The sequence below is a fragment of the Tachypleus tridentatus genome, chromosome 3 (genome assembly GCF_004210375.1).
Source record: "Tachypleus tridentatus isolate NWPU-2018 chromosome 3, ASM421037v1, whole genome shotgun sequence".
Classification (NCBI taxonomy): domain Eukaryota; kingdom Metazoa; phylum Arthropoda; class Merostomata; order Xiphosura; family Limulidae; genus Tachypleus; species Tachypleus tridentatus.
Window position 1 is genome coordinate 3,318,364 of NC_134827.1, and position 12,513 is coordinate 3,330,876.

Consider the following 12,513-nt stretch of genomic DNA (forward strand, 5'->3'; position numbering starts at 1 on the left):
CTACCGGAAGTGTTTTGAAGGTTACAGTTAGCAATAAGTAATTTCATTAATTTAATTTTAAAGCACAATGAATACGAAACTTACCGACAATTTAGTAATTAGCTCTGTAAGATCATCTAAGGCTCCACCACTGAACTGGTTCTGAAACAGGTAACGTATAAAACTTGAGCTTAACCATATCCAAGTCGTCAGATTAGCTAAATTGTTTTCAGTTTAAATAGTATATTACCCTGTAGCATAAACAAACACAATATGAATATCGTAACACTTTTCAAAAACATACATCAAGTAAATTCCTGTTCTACTCTCGCTAGGTGAAGAATCGAAAGGCTAGAAAAGAACTATTAGCATTGTTTTAGCTTCGTGAGTAACATTAACCCTAGAAAATCCTATATAGTAATTGAATAATTATTGACCTTTATTGACGCCCTACTTTCTATGGCTCAGCGAAGAACTTAAGGACGTATAACGCTAAATTCAGGTTTCCATCCTTGTGATGGGCACAACGAAGATAGCCTAATGTGCAGGTTTGAACTTAACCACGAAAACATTAAACTGGTGACATGAATCAGATTAATTATGACCTGATCAGAGCACACTACTTGGACAAGCAAAACTGTTTACAGACTTAGTAGATGTAATCATTTAACGATACAGTTCTTTAAACTTTTGTTTATTACGATCCCCTTTAGGAGTTAAATTATTTTCTGTTTATTTTAAAAGCGAAAAGAATTTTATGTGGATCGTACTTCGATAAGACAAGGATAACTTTACTGATTGACAACTCTAAAATCCTGTGTTCGATTCCTTGCAGTGGACCAAAAAGATCAGCCTATTGTGTATCTTTACCCTAAAATAAGAACATCAATGTGTTATACTCTAGTACACCCACATACACTTAATTGTGACCTATACTTTCTAGTTTTTATAAACTTGTTTTGGAATTCCGCGGAAAGATATACAGGGCCTTTTTACACTAGCCGTAACTAATTTTGAAATTATAAACCCCTTAATAGCACACACTCTTGGGTTACTTTAATCTAATCTTATAATGCACCCACAGCCTCAAAGTGTAGACTAAGAATTTTGCAAAGAGAAGAGAACCGTGAGCTTTCCGATTCACATTCTGGCATGCTAATCACTCACTATTCACGTCAGGCCACAATATAAGCGCAGTAATGATATACGTGTATATAAAATATTCCCGGTGTTTGTTGTCACGTGTTGTTTGATTCCAAGGACAACTTTTAGCATCTGTTTCTTTTAAATTTCACCTTTTAACTAGGTTTAGAAGAAAAGCCAACTTCCAGCTAGCCTGTATAGACCTGTAAATATTAATAAATCTTAAGCTGGTTGAGTGAGAAACATTAAAACCTGTATGTTAATTATCAGATACCTGAAACGAACTATATTTGCGAATGTTTGAGAATTATGTTTTACAGAGTCAACAACGTTGTGGTATACATGTTTTGACAAAACTGAACGTGAATTAAAATCACTCGGCAAAAATAAAAACTTTTTTTTGCACTGAGGAACAAAAATCGTGGTAGTTTTTTACTCCGTTATCTACTTTCAAAAATAGCTAGTTTAAACTCTTTCACATTTAGTGGCGCTAGCGATTCTTTTAAAGGTATGTTTTGAATTACTTGGATATACAGTGATTGTTTCTTTTGCCAAGGCCGGGTGTGAACTAGTGATGAGCGTGCTAGGTTTGTGTTCAGATGGTCAAAGGATCGCGCCACGATGCACGTGAACACACTTCGTACTTTCATCTGTCTCTGTGTTATAAGGGTGACAGTAAATCTCATTTTTCGGTCAAGACATCGTCCTTAGATCATCGGACACGGTTGACTCCCTTCTGGATATTAATTTTCAAATTATGGACAGTTAAACATAAATCCCAAGGATTTCTAGCTAAAAAAAGTATTCCCTAATCTGAAACTTCGAAAATCAAATGATTTGATATAATGGTACACTTATTTCTAGGGTATCAGATTTCCCTATACATTAGATTGTTAATATAATTCAGTGTGAAAGTACCAATACCCATAAACAACCTGGGTATTGTAACGGTTTTAATATTATTTCAATATACATGTTTGTTTCAGTTTGATATATATATTTAAATGTATGTAACTTTTATTGTTAAATGTATATTGTGAAAGTATGGGATGTTCTCTAAATTTGAAAAAGATTCTCGAATTTAAGAATCAACAATATATGTTTTACATTGATGCCTAGTGAGCTTACGAGAACTTCGCCTAAATATTGTAAATCGACGCGCCAAGAGATAGAAGAATATTGTTGGTGTGCTACAATCAGTATACTATACCTTGATTGTGATACTATAATTGTGATAAACGGTTATTCATTGGAAAACTATAAATATTTGACCAGAAACGTTTATTAATTTCGGTCATTATAAACCGTTTAACTTCAATGCATTAACTATGGATGTTAATATTTCTCAACAAAAAGTCAGCTTGTAAACGGCGTGAGATCAGCCAAGAATAGACTGATAGCTAGTTCAAGCGAAGTGTAACAATATAAATTCATAATTAATTCGCTTATCGTAGATCTGGACCGTCTATAAAATATTCAGTTCCGGACCAGATATGAAATTGAAAATTTTTGGGGTATTTGTAAATTTTTTGTATATAAATCATTATTTGTAATAACTGTTTTTACAAATTGTACAGTATTATGAAAAAATATTGAAAATTGTGTGTATCAATCTTGTTGGCAAATATCATAGATTTAATACATGTCGACATTTAATTAACTTCTAAATTTAAATTAAAATTTCCAGCTGTTTGAAATCGTAATACGTTACGTACGTAATATAATAAATCGAAAACTCGTTCGAGATAAATTATAACACGTAACAATAAGTTGTGAACTCGTCTGGAATAGGTTACAATACATGTCAATATTAATACAATAATAGTTTCCTATGTCATCTTTATAGCGATCGGTCGGATTAAACTGGATTTAAACAACTTAAAATTTTGAAGCATCGGTTGTGTTATAATAATAATTTAAAAATAGAAGGGAATGGTCTTATACTCTAAAAATAATAATCATGTATTTGTACTTACTTCAGATTGCAAAATACTTGTCATTTAATTAAATTGAATTCATCTTCTTCAAAATATCATCTAACGGACATTTAAAGTTTGTACAAAATTAAAAATATAATTTTATGAAAAAATAAGTTGCAGAAACTAAAAGTTTTTATTGTTCTACTGGTTCATTTACTGTATAGAAAAATGAAGTATGTTTTAGTGCACGACACTCGACAGATGGTCCACCATCTACTCCAAGTTGTGGTATTAAAACATTGTTGTGAAAAGAATATTCGGTTCTCATATCGAAAGTGCTGAATAATATATTTGTAAATTAGTATAAATTAACTGCATATGGATAATTTATTTTAAACAAAAACGCAAGTGATTGGAATCATATCAATGATGTCGTTAGAGTGTTTTGTGCTTGTCGCTAAGCTTAGGTCAGGTTCAACAATGCCCTTAAATTTTTCGCGTTGATTACTAGATTTTCAGATTGGAACATTACGGTTTTCTTATGCTGAGCCATTTATTGCCTACATAAATGATTTATTTTTCAGTATTGCTCGCGAATCTGTACAGTAAAACTGTACTTTTTTGTCACGTTCCAGTTATATTCTTTAAACATAGAGCTAGTTTTGATAGTCACACCACATATGAACAGTTTATTGTATATGATTGTAAAACTTGGACGTGAATTTGAATAGCGTGCCCAAGTTCATACACAGACATTGATTATTTAGGTACAAAAGGAAATAGTCAAACTAACCTTAATCGTGTGATAACCTGCTTATCATTAAACACACCCGTGTGGATCTACAGAATAAATTAGAATATGCCCATTACTTTTTTTATTTTTATAAAGTGCCTTATGCTCTATTTTAAAATGTTGGGACGAAATAACAAACAATTTCGATTGTTAATATCCTGTGTTCAAAGCAAGCTGCATCACGCTAGATAAAACTCAATGTTAAAGGTAGAACTTTTGTTTGTAGTTAAATACAAAGCTAAACAATAGACTATCTGTGCTCTACCCACCAAGGATATTGAAAACCTAATCGTCTGTATGGTTTAAAACTTGGAACAGTACTTCTTTTCAGGTATTCAGAGTCTAGTTTTCAGAATCATTGCTTGACTAAGTACAAAATGTGTCGATTTTTAGCTTTTGGAGTTCAACACACTGGCTTGCTAACTAATGGGACAAATCGTCCTGATTAACGTCTTTGCAATGTTAAATCTTAACTTTTAACGTTCGTAATTGGAATTAGACAAATAATTTCAAGTTGCAAGAGGATTTTCTCCCAATTTTGTAAATCGCATTAAATAAGAGAGAGAGAAAAACTAAATTTATAAGATTAATCATGTTACCGAGCTAAGCCTAGCTTAAGCCCTTACTTGAGGAAGAGCTTCTATATTTAAAACTATTTTGTTACGACAGATGTCAGCCACAACTGGATAAATTCAAGTTCGACTTAGATGCCCAACTAATACTTAAAGGAGTTACACATCACGCGTGTAGTAGCACATATGCAAGATGTAATGAATTTACTATCATTTACCTGCTTTTATGTCGATGTTTGTTTAAGTTAAATATATGTTTAGAAATGTACATACTGTTAAATCTGTATTGCGAAATTCTTGCCTATTTAATAAAGTTGTAGAAGATTCTCGAGTGTAAGAATAAACAATATATGTATCTACATAAATATTGGTGTATCGTCCATATTGTTGCCTAAGCTGAACTTTCTAGAGGCTCTCCTCACACCTATAAATGTTACGAACACGACGCGCCAAGATATAGAATTTACTATTGGTTTATTACAGTTTGTATATTATGTACCTCGAAAGCCATAACTATGATTAATGATCATTAATCGAGAACTACAAATATTTGACCAAGAACGATCATAAATTTCGAACATTATAAAGCATTTAACTTCAGCAGATTCACATTGGACATTAGTATTTTTAAAAGACATTATATAACTGCAACAGTGAATGATTATGATTTGACGTATGATTAGCGCAAAACGCAAAGCTAGGTAGGTCTCTGTTAAAAGAATTGTACGTACATCAACTCGAAATTAACTCGCTCATCGTAAACCCTCGATAAGACATCAAGGAGGTTCCAGACCAGAAGGAAGACTCGATAATGTTTGTAAGTTTGTAAAACATTATTTGTAATAACCATTGTTGTAAATTATATTACTGTTTGTATATTAAAATATATCTGTAATAAAAATGAAACTATGTGTATCAATCTTGTTGACGAGTATCAAAAATTGGATACATATCAACATTTATTTAAATTTTAAATCTAAATCCATACTGTACGATTTATGTTTTTGAAATGTTATGTTTTGCTTGTTCACATCATAAGAATACTTCCAGTCAACGATAGACAACTATGTCTGAACAGTGCAACTGATCAAGGCTACCAATAATCAGTAGAAGAAATGTTTAAAACTTTAAGCTGAAGTGTACCCTTATAAATCATCAAGGGCAACTAAGCTAGAAAAGAATGTTTGTTTGTTTTTTTAATTTCGTGCTAAGCTACACGAGGGCTATCTGCGCTAGCGGTCCCTAATTTCGCAGTGTAAGACTAGAGGAAAGGCAGCTAGTCATATCACTCACCACCACTATTGAGATTGACCGTCATTTTATAACGCCCCCTCAGCGGAAAGGGCAAACATGTTTGGTGCGACGGGGATTCGAACCTAAGACCCACAGAATACGAGTCGAGCGCCTTAACCACCTGGCCATGGCTATAAAATAACACATCCTCATATGAGCATTGATGAAATGAAAGCTGAAAAAATAAGTAAAGCTTCAAATACTCAAGGAGAGAAGCTAATAATTTTTATAAGCAAAAGGGTAGGTATTTAAAACACTCATTCTCCCCATAGATTGAAAACATTAATAACATTTAATACGTTTTTCTCTAAAATAATTTTAAAAAGGAAATAAAATACATAAACCGTGCTATTTTACAATGTAAGATTTTAAACCATATAAAAATATCAAAATACTTACCAAAATATCAGGAATTACATTTTTTCCTCCCACGTTCTGTCAAAAAGGAGAACGCATTAATATCATTTGCGCGTCATAAATCAGTTTAAAGATAACACACCAATAGCGTAAGTTTTACCCAAGAATGACAAATCATACTATTGTTATTAGAAGCTACTAAAGGTTAAGAAACATAAAGTGTGACTTATCTCCTAGAAGTAATTCCTTAAAATGATAAATTTTCCTGAAGGACAAAGAAATACTTGTTCAACTGTCTAAACATTCTTATTTGATGATGTATGTCGCTACAAAGCAATGTATTACATCTTGAAAAACCCAGCTAGGAAAGGATGTCCCTATAAAACAATTTCTGTACGTGATTATTATTACTATTTAGTTGTATATGGCATATTGTCTGTTATTGCATATTTACATTATAGTAACACATCTTAGAACTGAAAAAAAAAAATTAAACTCCCGTAATAATGTATAAGTAAAGTAACTGGAATTGTAATCTTACATAGTTCAAAAAAACTGATTTTTTTTTAGTTTAAGGTAGATTTGCATGTGGCTTTCCACTTCAGTTTTAAAAATAAAGAAACAAATTTAAGCTTTTAGCCTAAATTCAAATTATTCAGGCATTAATGTGATTTGATCTATCTTATACGAAATTACTTGATATAAATTGCTGTCGCGTTAATTATAGATTCACGTAATGCTCATTTTTTTACATTTTGAAGTTACTAAAATAAATGCTCCCCTCCACTGGCTCAGAGCCAAGTCTAAAGACTTTTAACACTACAAACTGGGTTTGATACCCGCAGTGAATACAGTGCAAATAGTTTGTTCTGTATCTTTGTGTTTAACAACAAACAACCAAGACACAAAATTATAAAATAATACCAAACGGACTGATTTCCTGTAACTAACTGAATCAGAAAACTTGTGCAAATACATGTTTTATGAGGGTTCGGTTTCTTAGTTTTAAAATCCATAAGATTAATGATCCAGATATCATATATTTATAAACATTTCAGTTTATTAGTGTAGAGCAATCATTCTAGATTTATATGCAAAAAACGGCTCGTTTGGGCTGAGAAAACACTTTACATAGAAGAGCAAACAACGTTTCGACCTTCTTCGGTCATCGTCAGGTTCACCAATCATTCTAGATGCTTCTTTTCAGATTTTTTTCATAACCTTAATATTATGACATAAATTGCGTATTTACTGTTTCTAATGGAGTTTTTTTCTTACCTTCAAATCTCACAAAGGATCAGTGGTAAGTTTACGGACATATGTCACTAAAATCTGAGGTTTTCTTTACCCGTGCTGGACCTGTTATGCACTTTTGTCCCAAAACAAACAAACAAGTATACTTACATTCAGCATGCCGGAGAAACCGCCACCGAGATTTGGAATAGAATTTCTTGCAATGTTTATGGCACCTGTTAGGAGGTCACCACTCTAAGTATTAAAAAAAATTATCGTTAAGACCTGAGATCCCTAAAGTTTTGTTAACAACTAATTTTTAACTTATAATGGAAATTATTATAGTTTTTTTCTTTCCTAATGAAACTTTTCTATACTATAGCATTTAACTATTTTAGGCTATCAAGATGAGTACGTGATGAAACTGCAAATCAAATGACCTAAGATCCGTGTCACATTATCACAAAAATATGCTCCTTACTTTGAGGCTGTGAGTGCGTTATAAAAGTGACTGTCAAATCTCACTCTCTATTTATAGTATAGTAGTAAAAGAGTTGGCGATAAGTTCTGTTGACTATTTGCCTTTTCTGTAGTCTATTAGGGACGGCTAGCGCAGATAGCCCTCGTGTAGCTTTGCGCGAAATTCAAAAACAAACAAACTGAAACGTCCGATTAAATAATTATTTGTTGATATATCTTTTGTAGGTGTTTTGTTTCAAACCTCAATTATCACTAACCACATATGTTTGTGTTTAAGTAGTGCAAACAAACAAGACGGACTTAAAAGTAAAATAAGAATAAGAGAGTATTGGAATGTTCTTTACACAGTATCCATTCATCGAGTCGCTAAGGAAAGATATGAAACTTATTATAGTCATTTCAAAAGTTTATATTCTACTAACGTTTAATATAAAATTCATTCAAAAAACGTCAGATGCTACATTCAAGCAATCTTATGATTTAAATAAGAATCATATGAGACAAATGTACATAAAACTGTCTCTTACCAACTGTCGTTTTTTACGTTTCTTTCCCAACAGGAAAGATTCCAAACGAGAAAAGCAGGTTTGGGTTGCTAAGTCTGGCTAATTATGTGCAAGAAAAACACAACATTAGGTATTCATATCTTAACCGTATCTTGATTAGTATTTATAGTTGAGAGTTATCATCAAAAAGCTGTTTGAAAAAAGAAACACCAATAGACTTTAGGGTATTCTTAACCGTTTTATAAAAAGTAGATTACGTAAGGAAAAATTTAATACATAAATAAAGGTGTATTTAAGCACACTTATTAATATTCTTAAAGATTTATTTTATACAGATTTTTAGCGTTTAAATACAGCATTCTTTATTACTCATGAGATCGTTGAACGTGCTGATCTAGTATTAAACTAGCGGCAATGAATTAACACACAGTTGTAACTGTGCTTTTTTTATAAAATTGATTATGGAACACGCAAGAAATGGCATTACCGACTTACCAGTTTACATTGCTGATTGGACATCAAGTTCGCTATATTTGCACACAACAGTTTTTCTAATAAGACCGGTTTTTTTAAGTTTGTGCTTGAGCAAAAGTTATCTTTTTGGATAGGGTTCAAATTACAGATAGTGACGGCTGGGAAAGGTAACAGTCGAGAATCTGCTACTTTGATGTTCACTGTTACAGGGTAGGTCAGATAATCGCTGAACAAGTTGTACAAATCGTTACACGTGAAGCCAGAAAGAATCAAGAAGGCCAACAGCCACAATATTCGACGAATACCCCCAGTGTTCGCAATATTAGCTAATCCAGGCACGCTAGATTCTGAGAACAAAGCTGAAAGTGATGCCATGCCTAAATGATGCAAATAAGAAATGATATGTTTAGGTTAATGCCAGTTTCATCATCATCAAAACTTAATTACATCAGATTGATTATTTCCCTTTGAGAAGAATGTTTCAGATCGTATGAAAAGTGTGGCAATGATGTACTTGAAGGAGATGTGAAAGTTCTTGTAAATTATTAATGTTTAAGCAATGTTAATAAAGCCTTTATACGAAATGTATCTAACCACGCATACCAGAAAATTGTAAAAACCGAAATAAGAACACAAAACGTTTTCTTACAGAATTTCTTTATGTCCTGGTAATTTAAAGATATTACGTCAGCAGGAAATAACCAATTGGAATATAGAATTTAAAAATACCTCAGCGATTGGCTAAGCATTATATTTATTCAGTCCAATGTTTACAGGTTTGTTAACACCTGGAGGTTACATTAGCAAGATAAGACTTTACTGCTTACAATATCTTTCAATTCATTATAACTTATTAAATTAACATTTCTTTATATTGTTTCAGCTAAATGATCGTAACCGATAAATTAAGCAACGTAACATCGTTCGCTCTAAAACCTAACCTAACCATTCAGCATATCACAGCTTCTAATGTGCACCAACAGTTAAAGATCGTATCACACAGAAGGCAGCTGATTTATTATGCAGCACAGGATTTGTGTACAATATTAGACAAAGCTAGCTTACAATAATAGAAATATAATCAATACATTTTCTCACAAAACAAATGTACCTACGACAAATATACGCGCGTGATTTGTTGATTGTGAACAATGCCGCACCTATTTTATCACGAGATCGAACCACGTGGTTTTCAATTAACAAAATAGTTGGTTCAAGCATCTCACTAGAGGCACGTTATGATTTTATAAATGTCAAAAGTTGGTCTTAAAAATTTGTTTTATCACAGGTAACTGTGTCGTCTTGTTTCGTTATTTCAAGGTGCTTATTGGGAAATGGGATTAAGGGTTTTCGAAAACGGGATAAAACCCGTTTACTTATTCTAATACAGAGATGATAATTTCAGATATGAAGAAGCTTTATTTCTCTCTGGTTTTGGTGAAACCAGAGACATAGACTATGTTAGAACAATTGGAATGCATCTAACTAGCATGTAGAATACAAATCAAAAGTAATTTTTAGTTCGAATATATTTATAGTATTTTAACAAATAATACGTAATTACAACGTTTTGGAAAATACGGAAAGAATATATCCTCTCAAAAAACTAAAATTCTGTGTGTAATTCAGTGTAACTTAATGAAATTAGAATATTTATATCATATCTCTCCTTTGTGTTCCACTCCCACCAGTTATAAGAGGACTTACGTGAAAGATTAGAGGGAAGGCAGCTAGTCACCACCATCCATAGCAAACTCTTGGGGTACTCTTTTACCAATTGACCGTGACATTATAACGCCCCCACGGGCGAAAGACCGAGCATATATGGTGTGGCGGGATTCGAATCCTCCACCCTAAGATTATGAGTCGAGCGTCCTAACCATCTGGCCATCTCGAGCTACCCTCAGTGGGAACAATACATTCCCATAGTTCTTCGTATAGGAACTTCTGCACATGTACTGAGCTTGGCTTTGGAAATTGAAGTCTGTTTGCTGTCCCCGAAACTGAATTAGATTTTTATTGTATCTTTGTTTCTCACTTGTATAGTCTTTAATCATTTAATTTAAAACATACATAAGTGGCTGAGAGCTAATTGTATTTACAAACGAATAAATTGCATTTAAATATAATTCATTTTGACAGGCCCTGCATAGCCAGGTGGATAAGGCACTCGACTTGTAATCCGCGGGTTCGAATCCCCGTCACACCAAACATGCTCGCACTTTCAGCCGTGGAGGCGTTATAATTTGCCGTCAATCCCAATATTTGTTAGTAAAAGAGTTGCCCAAGAGTTGGCAATGGGTGTGATGACTAGTTGCCTTCCCTCTAGTATTACACTACTAAATTAGGGACGGCTAACGCAGATAACTCTCGTGCAGCTTTGCGCGAAATTCAAACCAATCCTTTTAACAAATCTATAAACTCAAACTTTTTATAGATTTTATACATACATAACGTATATCTATAGAGAGACAAAATAGTGGCTAACATTAATAGTCACCAAGTAGCTAGAAAGCGACTTTTTTATGTTTTTAAACCAGTTTTCTCTAATGTTATACATCGAGAGACAATGTTTTTATAAAGATCATGAAGATTTGGATTGTGTGAATGTTGATGCTTGTAGTTTCCACATGTGCTTACATCTGTGGAATACATAAACGCCTATCGCTATACAAGAGTTATTATATAAACTACAAATCACGTGTTTATCACTCTCGGTGATATTAATCATCAAACTCTAGTTCGAGTAATTATTTTTCCGACTTCATATCTAATAAAATTAATAAGTATTCTGTATTAAAAATAATTTAAGAATTGTACTTCGTGAAAAAGGGGAGGATAGAAAATCTGGAGTTTGTGTTTCTCTGAATTCAACAAAGAAAAACTGTTATAAGGTTTACGATCACAATCAATTTATTTGTCTTTTAAACATATAATTGTTAACTTGTTACGATGTTGAACTTTGAACGAGTATATTGTATAACATATAATTCTGATATGTCCTTTACTAGTCATGCTGCTTTCAGAAACCAAATACGTATTCAATCGTTATTTTCGACATCGTTGTCTCTCATTATGCATTGTATTTGTATTTATAGCAAAGATACTAAAGATATCTGATGCCGTTTCTAATTTTATACTAGTGATCAGGGGGAAGTCAATCAGTTAAGTATCCTAACATCTACCATCCACGTTAAGGCACTGACTGTACTTTTATAATGCAGAGAAGATTTTGTGGTATCAGCACAGTCCTTAAGGTCAAATATCCAGAGCCTTACTAAAAGGTAAACCCTCATTATGTACAAAACAACATAACGTTTTACGAAAACATGATATGAAAATTGTAACTCTTCGAGTTTATTGTACGTTATAAATAGAATACACGTTGGTTTAGTTTACTACAAACAGTAGCCTTATAATAAAATAAATATTTTATGTTGTATAATTCAACAGCTGCGAAAAACATATTGATTAACATGAGTTAAACAAAAAATTATTATGTCTAAACGTTAAGTTCTAAATGTGACATCAAATAAGAAAATGTTTCCATTAACGAAAATATCACTATATACATAACTACGTATAGTTCTGCTTAAACTAAGATTTGGAAACTGATGTAACCAAACTGGATAGTTTGTAGAAAGTTTGTTAAGATGCGTATTTGTTCACTACGATCTGAACAATCTTGTATCTGAATAAGTACAGTTGCGGAGCCACATATTCTTAAATCCATCATCACTAAATATGATATAACTTCGTTTCAG

At 32.6% G+C, this 12,513-nt stretch overlaps 1 protein-coding gene across 3 annotated transcripts in view; it reads right to left on the bottom strand.

The window, feature by feature from the left end:
• LOC143246222 (degenerin-like protein unc-105) overlaps positions 1-9,683 on the bottom strand; it is a 35,734-nt gene extending 26,051 nt beyond the window's left edge. Inside the window, exons 1-5 of one of the 3 annotated variants that reach the window (XM_076492520.1) lie at positions 8,771-9,683; positions 8,297-8,374; positions 7,461-7,544; positions 6,099-6,134; positions 85-141 (exon numbers count right to left, since the gene is read on the bottom strand). In XM_076492520.1, the coding sequence (XP_076348635.1) occupies positions 85-141; positions 6,099-6,134; positions 7,461-7,544; positions 8,297-8,374; positions 8,771-9,124 (609 nt within the window). In that variant the 5' untranslated portion in view covers positions 9,125-9,683. The remainder of the gene's footprint in view (positions 1-84; positions 142-6,098; positions 6,135-7,460; positions 7,545-8,296; positions 8,375-8,770) is intronic. The other 2 variants (XM_076492522.1, XM_076492521.1) reach the window with 2 other exon arrangements.
• Positions 9,684-12,513: the final 2,830 nt, after the last annotated feature.